Consider the following 13,208-nt stretch of genomic DNA (forward strand, 5'->3'; position numbering starts at 1 on the left):
TGGTTGCATTTATTATAATTAAGACAACTATAGAACAGACCCCAACCTTTGATTCAAGATGGAACCAGTCATAAATAAATACTGCATAATCCAGATTACAATTTTGATCAGCTGATAGATTGGGATAAATGGGAGTTGGGTCAATTGGTAGCTATCTGGATTATGCAGTACTAGCAGGTAACTCGTGCTCTGCAAGGGTCTATTTCAAAACTTTACAAACTGAAAACTTGACGTAATTAAATATTTAAGAATTGAAAACAGTTCTATAACCAACCTCAGTTAATAAAGAATCTTTATGCAAAATTTCAAGTCAATCAGTCCAGTAGTTCAGACATGATGCGTCAAACATTATTTTCCTATCCTGTAAGTGTATAAGCCAGTTCTTTCCATTATTATAGAATAGATTATGGATAGATGGATGATTTATGGATGATCTTTGAATGAGAATACCTTTAATGGTTTGAGAAATCGATGTGCAGTTTTCACCATTCATTTTCTCTTGAAATTCCGTATCAAAATCATGTATCATATGACCACCTTTCAATTCAAAAGAATGTAGTTGAATTCAAAATTGTGGTTCCAAGATGGTGGTCCAAAATGATGATGCGACAGAAAAATGTGACAGTTATTTTTATTCGAATAGGATCTCCAATCATACCTATCATCTAATCTCCCTTTTAAAAGATTGTTTCAGCTTTGTTCTATACGTTCAGCTTGTTTCTATACAACAACTGGAAGCATGACAAATTGAAAACTTCACGAACTTGATGTAATTAAATCTTGAAGAATTGAAATAGGCCTATAACCATCCTCGGTTAATTAGGAATCTAGAAGCAAAATTTCAAGATAATCAGTTGAGTAGTTCAGACGTGATGATGCTTCAAACATTAATTTCCCATTCCATACATGTATAAGACAGTTCTTTCCTTTATTATAGTTGAACTTATATTGATTTGTTTTCCCAATCTTAAAAATTTTATAGTATAGATAACTGAGGAAGACATAATACTTGAAAATCTCACAGTATCATCTTGATTTTTTCAATACGTCAATTTTAGTATCGATTGGATCCCCCTCAATTTGAATTAGGTAGCCTTTTGTTTCCCCAATTCCAAACAAAATACCTACAATATTCGTTTCACTCCGAATTCGTGTCTGATAGTACATTATACCTGAAGAATAAAAATTATTACTAATTTTATTGTGATCTATTCATGTTTTTCTTATGAATTCCAATGGTACAGCATTTAACTTATGTCCATTTCATTTTTACTGGTGGCAAAACTTTACATTATATAATTATTTGATGAAATCCAAGTTCAATCGTAATGAATACAACTTCCTTCAAGAAATTAATAATAATACATTTCCAGGGAAAAATTAAGAACAAAAAGATTGAATCAGGATTTGATCCGAGAGACATTCGCTCCAAAGTCAAGTGCTCTACCACTACACTTTTGAGCTCCACTCAAAATATTAATTGTCTTGTAACAACGTTATAACCTTCTTATAAAAAAACACACATTTTACAACAATATGTGCTGTATGAAATTTCATGTCCCATGAATGAAATTTGAACATTAATTCTGAAACTAAAACTTGAAATTTTGGCTTCGAGGTGCAAGAGATTGATATTTTTAGAATCTATGTGCAAAAGTTGACATGTTTTGATGCAAACAAACACAACCCTACTCTCTCTTATTATATAGATTTGTTTACAACCCTCAACGTCTCAAGTGTTGGGGTCTGTTCTATAGTTGTCTTGCTATAATGTGTTACATTCAAGGTTTGATCAATCTTCATTCAAACCAAGATTATGTATATGGCTATCTGATAATTTGTGATTTTTTACTATTGGATGAATAAATAAATAAATTCAAAATTGTCATCTACAGTGCTGCTGAGTATGCAGCTCCTGTATGGTTGGGTAGCTGCCACACTCGACAGATTGATGCAGCCTTGAACGAGTGATAACTGGCTGCCTGATGCAGACTGAGACAGACTGGCTCCCTGTTCTCAGTAACATTTCTCCACCACATCTAGGAGGCAAGAGTTAGCTAGCAAAGAAATGAGCAAGATATGCAAGCTAAGCGAGCTCCCAATCCACAAAGATCTGCTCCTGGATTTGCCTACTCCACTGAGGCTCAAATCCAGAAAACCTTTTTGGAAAATCCCCCCACAGGCAGAAAACCCTCAAACACATCAACTGTGGACCGAAGCTTGGCAATCTGTTTCAGTGAGAAACAAGGAAATAGTTGATGATCCAACTAGGAGGGTGAATGGTTTTGAGCTGTCTCGACAGTTGTGGGTGAGACTGAACAGATTTAGAACAGGACAAGGGAGATGCCAAAAAACATGCATCGATGGGGCATATCAGACACCCCTCTCTATGAATGTGGTGAGGAGCAAAGTATTAACCACATCATTACGGAGTGTTCTTTGTCAAGATTCCAGGGAGGGCTACAGAAATTGCATGTAGCAGATGACGAGGCCATACTCTGGCTCAAAAACTTGAAAATACTTGTATGAATTGTTTTCATCTCTTTCTATTATTATTTGTCTCTGCCACTGTATCCATACGACATATTTATATATAATTCAAAATTAATGTATGTTTTACATACATTAGGGAAAAAAATGTGAATTTTTTAAATATAATTTTAAATATTAGGGATTTAAGGAAAAAAATGTGAATTCTCTACTTACTCTCTCCAGGCAGTGGACATTTTTCACAGTCATCACCCCACCCTTTACCCATATTTATGCCACAGCAGCAATCTTTCTTCGAGAGTCTCATGCTCAAGCTTTGTCTGCATATTCCTCCTCGGGAAACGGTTGTATAGCAGTTGCCTTGTCTTGCATCTGGAAATGAAAAATGAATGAATTAAAACTTTTGAGATAGTAATGGTACTTGTACAGAACAAATCATATAGGCCTATAGTGAGGTCCACGTTATAATGGCAGTGAAGAAGAATAGGAGAAAAACGTTGCCGTTCCTCTGTCTTGGCAATGCCTTCTATATGTTTTTACGGAAGTTTTATTATCAATCTATCAAAATTCAAAATTGTTTGTTCTATTCTAATTTGAATTGAATTGAAAATTTCTTTATTCTTCAAAATGCACAAAATACATCTGAACAGGGTCAAATTACAACAAGAATTATTAATATCGTCACAAAATCATCCTTTACACATACAGAAGTCAAAAATTCTGATAAAAAACAAGATTCTAAAATCTTACAGTCAAATTGACATACTCCTGCAAAGAGTATAGGGAGTATAGTCCCACCAAATATTCCTTTAATTTTTTTTTGTAGGTATTCAACCTCCTCTATTTCTTTCAACTCTCTAGGAAGTATATTGAAAAATTTTCTCCCCATTGTGCCGAAATTTAAATTTTTTTAAATTATAACTTTTCCAAGATAAAATTTTATTAGAGTGCTGGATTAACTTGCGATTCTCACGGTATCGGAGTGGTTTCATGATGTAATTCAGCACATTACGTAATTAAATTCTAATATTTCCTCTATTGTTTTCCAACTTTTTCCCTGAGTACTTAGAATTGTTGTAGACGCAAAATCATCATAAAAATCGGATTAACGTCCATTCTATTGCTGAGTCCTCTACTTTGACTGAGGGAATTTTCCTGTATTCTGTCCTTGTTAGTTTTATTCCTTTCTCGCTCTATTGAGGGAAATTTATTGTCGTCCCCACCACGTCTTTGTAATTGGTAATTTTTTTTGGCTTCATTGCTAGCCCTGATACCTATTTTTTGTGCCTGATTCGGTCGACTTGGAGACCTGAACAGGAGACCGCTTGTAGATTCTGTAGAGTACAGACATCATTTTCTGAGCTGATTTATTTCTTATCTGATTTAATCATGACATATTCGTTTTGTTTTTTGTTCTCTCCTGGAGACTAAAGATATTATTCGGAATCATTTATCCGATCAGTTTTGAAATCCCTAATATTTTTATTAAATTATTATTAACGGCGTAGTTGATTTCCATTCAGAGCGGTTGACTGCTGCACTTAATTATTATTGTAGGTTATGGATTAGTAACAGTCGAAAACCCATTTAAGGGTTTTTTTTTGTTTGTGTATGTGTATTCTTGAATACTCATTCGAGGATCGAGCTGTAAATATGCCTTGCTGTCGAAAGAGGGCTGACGAATTCGCCGACCGAGATGGCCGGTGATATCGGACATCTGACCTTGCCGTGCGGGGCTGAAAGACGATCTTCGATCTGACGCCACTAGGCCGATGCCTGGAGGCCATCACCCTTCACCCTCATCCATCCCCTCTGGACACCGGACTCGAGGACGACAGATCTTAGATAAGTACTTGATACCCCCCACTGCAATATCAGATGTGCCCCCGTAAATTTGGTCTCTTAAAGACATGAGTATTTGGTCTCTTAAAGACGTATTGTATTTGATCTCTTAAATACATGTTGTGTTGGTCTCTTAAAGACATATTGATTATTTGATTATCCATGTAAAGATTTATTTTGTAATATTTTCTATATTATTTTCATTATTATAAGAGCAGTCAGTCAACCGCATATCTATGTTTTTATTTCCAAGACCCTCAAACCACTAGAATTAGGATAACTTTATTGATACGATTCAAGTCCGCAGACCTCAGGGCCTAGCACAATTTCAACAACTAAGCCTTCTCCGACAAAATCATTTGTCACCAGGAGATCAGCTTACCATAAAAAGTATTTTTTTCTTAAAGAAATCCAATCTATGCTTCTCCTCGATCCCTCCAAATCTGGTGTTGTAGCCATGTGTTTCGTTTCTTGATCCTGTTGACGATTATTTTTTTAAATACATGACTACGTCAAAAATATATTGCCCATAGATTGTTAAGATTCCAAACTGTGGAAAAACGAGTTTTACTGAGTCTAATCTTTTTAACTTCATTATTATTCTGAGAGCTCTTTTTTGTTGTAATAGTATCTTATCGAGGTTACTCTTGGTTGTACTTCCATAGATAGCAAGTCCGTATGCCAGATGAGAATGTATTAAAGAGTGGTACAGGGATTTCATTGTCTGTATACTGCAGATATCTGTCAATTGCCGCAAAGCAAAAAGGTCGGGGGATATCTTTTTTACAACCTGAGAAACATGTTTATCCCATGATAAGCTGCTATCAATATCAGTAGCGGCTCGTGATCTTCTAGCTTGGGGGTTCAACCTCATGATCTATCGGGGACAAAGGTCAAGAGGATATAGAGTATTGAGCATAATCAAGTATAAAGGTGATCAATAATAATTTCAAGGAATTACACCCAAAAGATTGAGCATATTTTCTACAGATATAAATTTTTTGTCCTGTTCATATTTTTCTTGTTTGATTTTTACTTCGAGAGTTGGTCTACCATTATGTTTTATTTTACACCTATTCTCAATATTAATATTGTTCGTATTTAACAAATACTAACAATATTCATATTTGTATATGATTATTGCATAATTATTCATATTTCTTCATCAAAATGCTGTTACGGTAACACAACAAATTATATTCACACTCTCACTAAAAGAAAATGGACACACTAGAAATTACTATATTCTTCTACACGCAAAACAAATTTATATAACGTAAAATTCAGTGAAATCTATCAAAACTGTATACAGTGTATACCCAAAACCATACCGTATAACCTCAAAACTGTCACACTTAGGCTACTTCTTGTTTACCTTTTTTTTACTGTTTACTGCCACCAAATTTGAATATATTGGTTATAAGCAAGTTCAAGATGGCACTGTATCCGTATCACGAATACTCAAGATTCATTCCGAGGATTACCGAATGCTTCACTTGCCTCGGCTAGGTTCGGCTACTACTCTCGGATGAACTCGTGCAAACTTGGTTCAGACAGGATTGTGAACCAAATCCGTGCTAGCAAACCGATTCCCCTCCTCTGCTCCACTACCTCACCCAGCCCTGTTTTTGGGTTCACATCGGGGAATGAACACTGCTTTCCACCACCACACGTCTCATCATGCCATTCGATGCTGTTTCAAGCAAGCCACTCCGGGCTCTCAGGCACCAGCCGCAAAACATCGACGTTAAGTTTACGTAGATGAAAATGTTGTGATGTAATTTCATGAGTATAAAATAAAAAAATATATAATTATTTGAGTTGCAAATTCATCATTGTATAGGAAGTTGATTCAATTATAGGGGTTCAATGAACCATTGAACACATAGGACGAGCCGCCACTGATCAATATAAAGGCCTAAGAATTTTGTGCCATCCACTAGTTCAAAACATTTATATTTTCAGATTATGAGATGGTGTATAAATTGAAATAGACGTAACCTTTGTATAATATTATTGGACAATTTGAAACTAAATTGGGAAATTGAAGAAGTTTTGGGCAAACCCTGTTTTTTCTTTCCCAATCGTTGTATTGTTTTTGCTAACCTAATAAATAAATAAATATAGACGGTAGCTGATACAGGTTTATTGATGTAATTATTAACTGTTCACTCTGTTTTGAACCGTACCAATACAGCTTTTATGATTGGGCGACGGTATATACAGAGTGAGTGATATGTATGGAACCCTTCAATGAGTTGGAGACTGTTGTAGCTATAATACTGTAACTTTCAGGATAAGTTATTGTTCAAATACTCTACCTTTTCACGTACAACTGAATATCATCCCCTCATAAAGGGGGTGACTTAGGAGTTGTAACTCGAATATTTTAAATGTTAGCACCCATTGTGTGGTACATCATTTTGAAGGACTTTTTAAAACAGGAAAGAAGGCATAGATAAAAATGTTCTATGATACTTATAACCAATTTAATCTGTTGGCAACTGTTGATTCTATTAAATGATTCACTATGAAGAGATAGCAGACCTCGTGTGTCTCCAGTGTTATTGCCCTGTCACCAGCTGGCTCAAATCTTTGAATAGTAGACTTGAGATGCGCGGGAACACTAGCGTCAGGTGATCAATTTTCATAACGGCAAGGAAAGTTGTGAGAGTGCGCCACACCACATTTTTTATAGATACATGATGCCTTCTTCATACTTCACAGCAGGCTACTTTATGTAGATCAACTTGAAAAAGTAAAAAGGACAGTTAGGTAGTAGTGGTTTAACTATAAAATTATGACGATACATTTTGAAGTACAACTGAATTTCAACCCCTCCTAGGGGGGTACTTAAGGTTGCAAGTCGAATATTTTAAATGTAAACACCCATTGTGCGATACTGTATATAGTTTTAAAGGCTTTTTTAGAACAAGAAAGATGGCATTGATAAAATAATGTTCTATATGATACTTGTATTCAAATAGCAGCTGATTGAAGTTTTAGTTTTTAAAGAAATGAGGGGTTGTAACTCAAATATTTTGATTGTTAACACCCATTGTGTGGTACATCATTTGAAAGGCCTTTTAAAAATGTGAAAGATTACATCAATAAAAATGTTCTATAATACTTTTATCCAAAATGGCGGCTGATTAAATTTTATCAATTATTTCTTCAAAAAATAAAACTTCAATCAGCCGCCATTTTTTATAAAAGTATCATAGAACATACCATTGATGTCATCTTTCTTGTTTTGGAAAGGCCTTTAAAATGATGTACCACACAATGGATGTTTACATTCAAAATATTCGAGTTACAACCCCTCATTTCCTAAAACACTAAAACTTCAATCAGCCGCCATTATGGATACAAGTATCATATTACATTTGAAATATTCGAATTACAACCCCTAAGTCACCTTATGAGGGTTTGAATTTCAGTTGTACGTCAAAAGGTAGAGTATTCGACCAATAACTCATCCTAAAAGTTACAGTATTATAACTACAACAGTATCCAATTTATTGAAGGGTTCCTATACATATGACTCACTCTGCATAACGTTTCACTATGTTTTGATTCTTACCAATACAGCTTTTGCGATTGGGCGACGGTATGTAGCCGGCATTGCAAATGCAGTAGTAGTTGCCATCGGTGTTGACGCAGCGGCCGTGCTCGCAGACTGCGTCCGGGCCGGACGACAGCAGACACTCGTTGATGTCGCGACACTCGTTGTTGTCCGGGTCACGCTGATGTCCGGCCGCACACTCACACTCGAACGAGCCGACAGTGTTGCGACACTTGCCGCCGACACACAGGCCCGGAATCGCTTCACACTCGTCTATGTCTGTGCCAAATAAAACATCCACATTAAATGAAATACACTGTAATGAAATCTGTTAGTCATTCTGTGAATTTTCTAGGATTTATGATGATAATCTGGATTGGGAGTAAAACATTATGAAAATTGAATCAAAATCAGTAAAGGCATATTCCTGATTCACAGATTAAGACTGTGTGTGAGTTCTAAGGTACTGAGAACGGTCTATTTTGCATTCATCCAAAGTCATTTGAGTCGAGGGACCTTACTCTGGGTTCATAAATTCTCTAGTGTACACGATATCAATTAACGGAATGACTTGAAATTAGAAACTTAAGGTCCTTACAATATAAGGATTTGACACGAACAATTTCAATCAAATAAAATTCAAGATGGCGGCTAAAATGTCGAAAATTATTTCAAAAACCGGGTTTTTCGCGGTTTTCTCGAAGACAGCTCCAACGATTTTGATCAAATTCATACATAAAATAGTAATTGATAAGCTCTATAAACTGCCACAAGTCCCGTATCTGTAAAATCTTCTGGAGCTCAGCCCCATCTATGCAAAGATTGATTTTAGATTTCCAATCATCAGGCTTCAGATACAATTTAAACTAAAAATTTTAAGTGGAAAAGATTGAGCATGGACATTCGAGAAAATGTTATCATTCAAATGATAACTTAATGAGAGAGGCAACTGTTGATTCCAATGTACCTAGAATGCAAAGTTAGTAGACAGAAGATTGGTCACTCATCTATTGAATTCAAGTTATCATGCAATTGGAGTGGGGAAACTGCAGCCGTGACGTAGGCTGTAGTACAAAGTAGTCAGAATATCGCATTCTTGAAAATCTAATCAACTTAATACAAACATGTTCTGACATGCAAGCTTTCTGTTTCAGCTTTACAATAATTATCAAAACATTTGAATAATACAAGCATTTTGCCATTTAAAAGCAAAAACCTCACCTCCTAACCTACCCTTTCAAACCTTTAAGGTTTCTTCATCTTCTAGGTCGTGTTTATATTTTGTAGTTTGGCTACAAATCAGCTTGTGAATTTCGGGGATAAGATATCTTGATTCTCATAGAACAAGTGCTTGATACCCGCATGTGTTAAGTGCATTTATATGAATGCAATGCATCGGATTTATCGGGATCGGATAATCGGTTTATTGCAATTCATTGGTTTATCAAGATTGTTTCATGGGTTAATCTGAAATTATAACAGTATAACGTGGTCTACTGACGCTTTTCCAGCGTATCAACTTTTTCATGTCACGGTTTTGAATTTTTGAAAATCTTCAACTTCATTTTATTCATACAAGTTGAATGAACTTAAAATATATTTAACAACATCATTAGAATCGATAATTCATTCGCTATAAGTACGGAGAATTTTCAAGTTCTAGGTTAATCTTAAGGGGATTAAACGACGATCTATTTGAAGCTACAGTGAATAAACTGTGTGATCAGTGTGGTTACTCTATCACTTTTTTACTACACGTGACGTCACGCTGGCGTTCCCCCCACCACTGAATCTTACACCTGTGAGTGATCAACCTTCTGTCTACTAACGTTGCCTAGAATGTAAGTCTAGATACATTGGTTGATTATATTGAATAACTAGCCATCAGGCTCGCTTCGCTCGCCATATCCGTCAAGCAAGGGGGCTCCGCCCCCTGGACCCTCGACTGGATCGTCCAGAAATGAGATCAGCGGGCTCGCTTCGCTCGCCTGCATTTTTCATTTGAGCATGCTTCATTCCATCAGAAAGTCAAAGTACTGAGAAAACGCAGAGAAGCTGAGAAAAACGCTGATTTTGGGCGTATCTTTGATGAAATATTAAAGTCACCTCATCACAACATTTTTAGACCCTACCTAACCTAAACCTCTGTCTATTACTTGATGAAAGAACTGAGAAAACGCAAAAAAACGCTAATTTTGGTCGTATCTTTGGAGTTATTTCAAATTACTTCTAACACAACATTATTACACCCTAGCTGAGCTTCTGTACTAAATTTGAACATTTTCTGTTCATTTGTTCTCGATAAAGCTGAGAAAGCGCTAAAAAACGCTGAAAAAATGCAGATTTTGGGCGTATCTTTGAAATTTTTTTTCAAATCCGTTCTTAGTGCGCCTCTAAAGGGTCAACTGAACATACCTATCAAATTTGAACGTTTTTGGTCCGGTAGATTTTTAGTTCTGCGAGTGAGTAGGTCATTCAGTCAGTCAGTGAGTGAGTGCCATTTCGCTTTTATGTATAGAAGAGAAGAAGATTCACGGAGAGATAGCAGAATTGATCTCGTCAGCTGATTGATTTTAAATTATAATGGAAATTTTCATAACGGCAAGGAAAGTTGTGTGAGTGCGACACACCAGATTTTTTTACTTTCCTTGCCCTATTACCATAGGTAAGGAAAGTATTGCTTTCCAAAAAAAATTAAGGTACCCCAATTTCTAAATTTCTATACGTTTCAAGGTCCCCTGAGTCCAAAAAACTGATTTTTGGGTATTGTATGTGTGTATGAGTGTATGTGCGTCTGTGTACACGATATCTCATCTCCCAATTAACGGAATGACTTGAAATTTGGAACTTAAAGGTCCTTTCACTATAAGGATCCGACACGAACAATTTCGATCAAATGCAGTTCAAGATGGCGGCTAAAATGGCGAAAATGTTGTCAAAAACAGGGTTTTTCGTGATTTTCTCGGAAACGGCTCCAACGATTTTGATCAAATTCATACCTAAAATAGTCATCGATATGCTCTATCAACTGCCACAAGTCCCATATATGTAAAAATTTCAGGAGCTCCGCCCCAGCAATGCAGATAGATTCCCAATTATCAGGCTTCAGATACAATTGAAAAAAAAATCAAGTGGAGTAGATTGAGCATGAAAATCTCTACAATTAATGTTCAGTAACATTTTCACCTAAAATTGAAAATAAGCTTTAAATTCGAGAAAATGTGATTATTCAATTGCAAATTATTGTTGATTCTATTAAATCATTCACTATGAAGAGATAGCAGACCTCATGTGTGTCTCCAGCGTTATTGCCCTGTCACCAGCTGGCTCAAATCTTTGAATAGTAGACTTGTGATGCGCGGGAACACTAGCGTCAGGTGATCAATTTTCATAACGGCAAGGAAAGTTGTGTGAGTGCGCCACACCAGATTTTTAGATCGTAGGTGAAGCAAAATTTGAAGTTCACATCAAATGTTTTCTGTGAATGAATAAATAGAAAAACATAGATGATAGATTTATGAATAAATAAATACATGAATGACTTACCGACACACTGTCCACTGTGTATGTTCTTGAGATGGCCTTCGTCGCAGGGCAGCTGTGAGGGACACTTCTCACAGGGGTGACCCCAGGCTCGACCCACAGTGGCACAGCACAGCTGTTTGGTACACACCACGCCCGGCAACTGACCTTGACACATGTCGTTGGCGATCCTCATGAAGCAGGGCCCCGTGCGGTAGTCTACAATCCAACATCAGTCAATAAATTGGGTGACATTCCTTTTATTCTGTATTTCAGTTTGTTCTGTATTCCATTTTTTCATTACTTGTGTGTATTATCTAAAATAATTATTCGTTTATCAGCTAGTTCTCAAGGATTGAGAACAAACTTTTTTAACGTGAATTTTCCCTAGGCCGCACCAGGCGCGGATTCAGGGGGGGGGGATCGGGGCGATCGCTCCGTTCCCCCCCCCATCACTTTCCGAGTGGTGTTTGAAAAATTTACAGTTACTTAAGTACAGGTAATATGTACATGAAAAATAAGGTGTGCTTGCATTTTATATTGTAGTTCTGATTTTTCAATATTCAATTTCAATTCAATTTATTTTTTCCTTCTGAATACAATTCAAAGCTGTTACATAGAATCTTGAGCAATAGAGTTTATACAATTCAAGAAACGATATAATATACTTACTAAAAACAAACAACAAAATATAGAACTATACTAAACAATAAAACTCTTGAGCTATCACAATTTTATTCTTGTATAAAATTCTTGCATCAGATAGGAAAGAGCTTACATAAGCAACAAAGGCCTGTGCGTAAGCTCGAGTTATCATAACAATATGCGTTATATCTATAAATTATAAAGAGAGATCTCAATTTTTATTAGAGATCTAAACTACATTAAAATAATTTTCAATAATGAAACTATAATCCCCATGCATTAAGAAGGGATAAAAAAGTGGAAAAATAAATTATAAATAACTTTAAATTTAGAAATAAAAGATGATGAAAACCAAGGAATAGCGAGGAAGGCTACAATTTAAATAACAAATTCAAGTCAGGAAAAGCAGAACAGACAAGCTCGTTTGTTTGTTTATTGTTTGGATACATAAAAGAAGTCCAGAGCCAATTATTTCATGCAAAATTTCCATGTGTTAGATACACGATGGCCCAAAAAGCTCTTATTTTCGGTTCATTTTCCAGTTTTCAGCTATTTCCGCCAAATCCTGACACAAAAACTTATTTTTGCCTTTTTTTAGATAATGAAAATTTTAATAATGAATTCTCCATTGTCATCACATTAAGATTTTGCATCATGATATAAGTTTTTATCTATAGAGTTTATTTATTTATAATTTTTATCCTTGAGGTGTTCTCAAGCACGCCTCTCCACTAGGAAATACTGAAATGAAGTGCATCTAACGGGTGATTCTCATAGAACATAATCTCATGAACTCATGTCATTGTGCGAAATATCAATGTGAGGACAATGTAGTTGATGAAGATGGTTGAAGATGAAAATTAGGTGTTTTTCACAATACAAGGAGCATTGTTGTCAGGTGTACCTGGAAATCGGGATAGAGCACTCTATCTGATCTCAGATTGTAGAGCACAAAAATACACCCAGAGGGATTTTGAATTATACATCTAAATGGTAACAATCGGAAGATATTGTTGATCAAAAACTAAAATTCATCAAAATTGATTTTTTTCTTCAAATTTCACTCATTTGTGAAAAATCATAACTCAGTATTTATTGGAGATAGAGAGTTCCGAATGATTTCATTTTATTCAGAATTTTATAG

General features: G+C 35.7%; 1 protein-coding gene across 1 annotated transcript in view; it reads right to left on the minus strand.

The window, feature by feature from the left end:
* Positions 1 to 13,208, minus strand: part of LOC111058703 (fibrillin-2) — a 341,293-nt gene that overhangs the window by 247,273 nt on the left and 80,812 nt on the right. Inside the window, 3 exon segments of the mRNA XM_039435620.1 lie at positions 2,707 to 2,862; positions 7,916 to 8,176; positions 11,444 to 11,638. Of these exon segments, the coding sequence (XP_039291554.1) occupies positions 2,707 to 2,862; positions 7,916 to 8,176; positions 11,444 to 11,638 (612 nt within the window).

The sequence above is a fragment of the Nilaparvata lugens genome, chromosome 9 (genome assembly GCF_014356525.2).
Source record: "Nilaparvata lugens isolate BPH chromosome 9, ASM1435652v1, whole genome shotgun sequence".
Classification (NCBI taxonomy): Eukaryota; Metazoa; Arthropoda; class Insecta; order Hemiptera; family Delphacidae; genus Nilaparvata; species Nilaparvata lugens.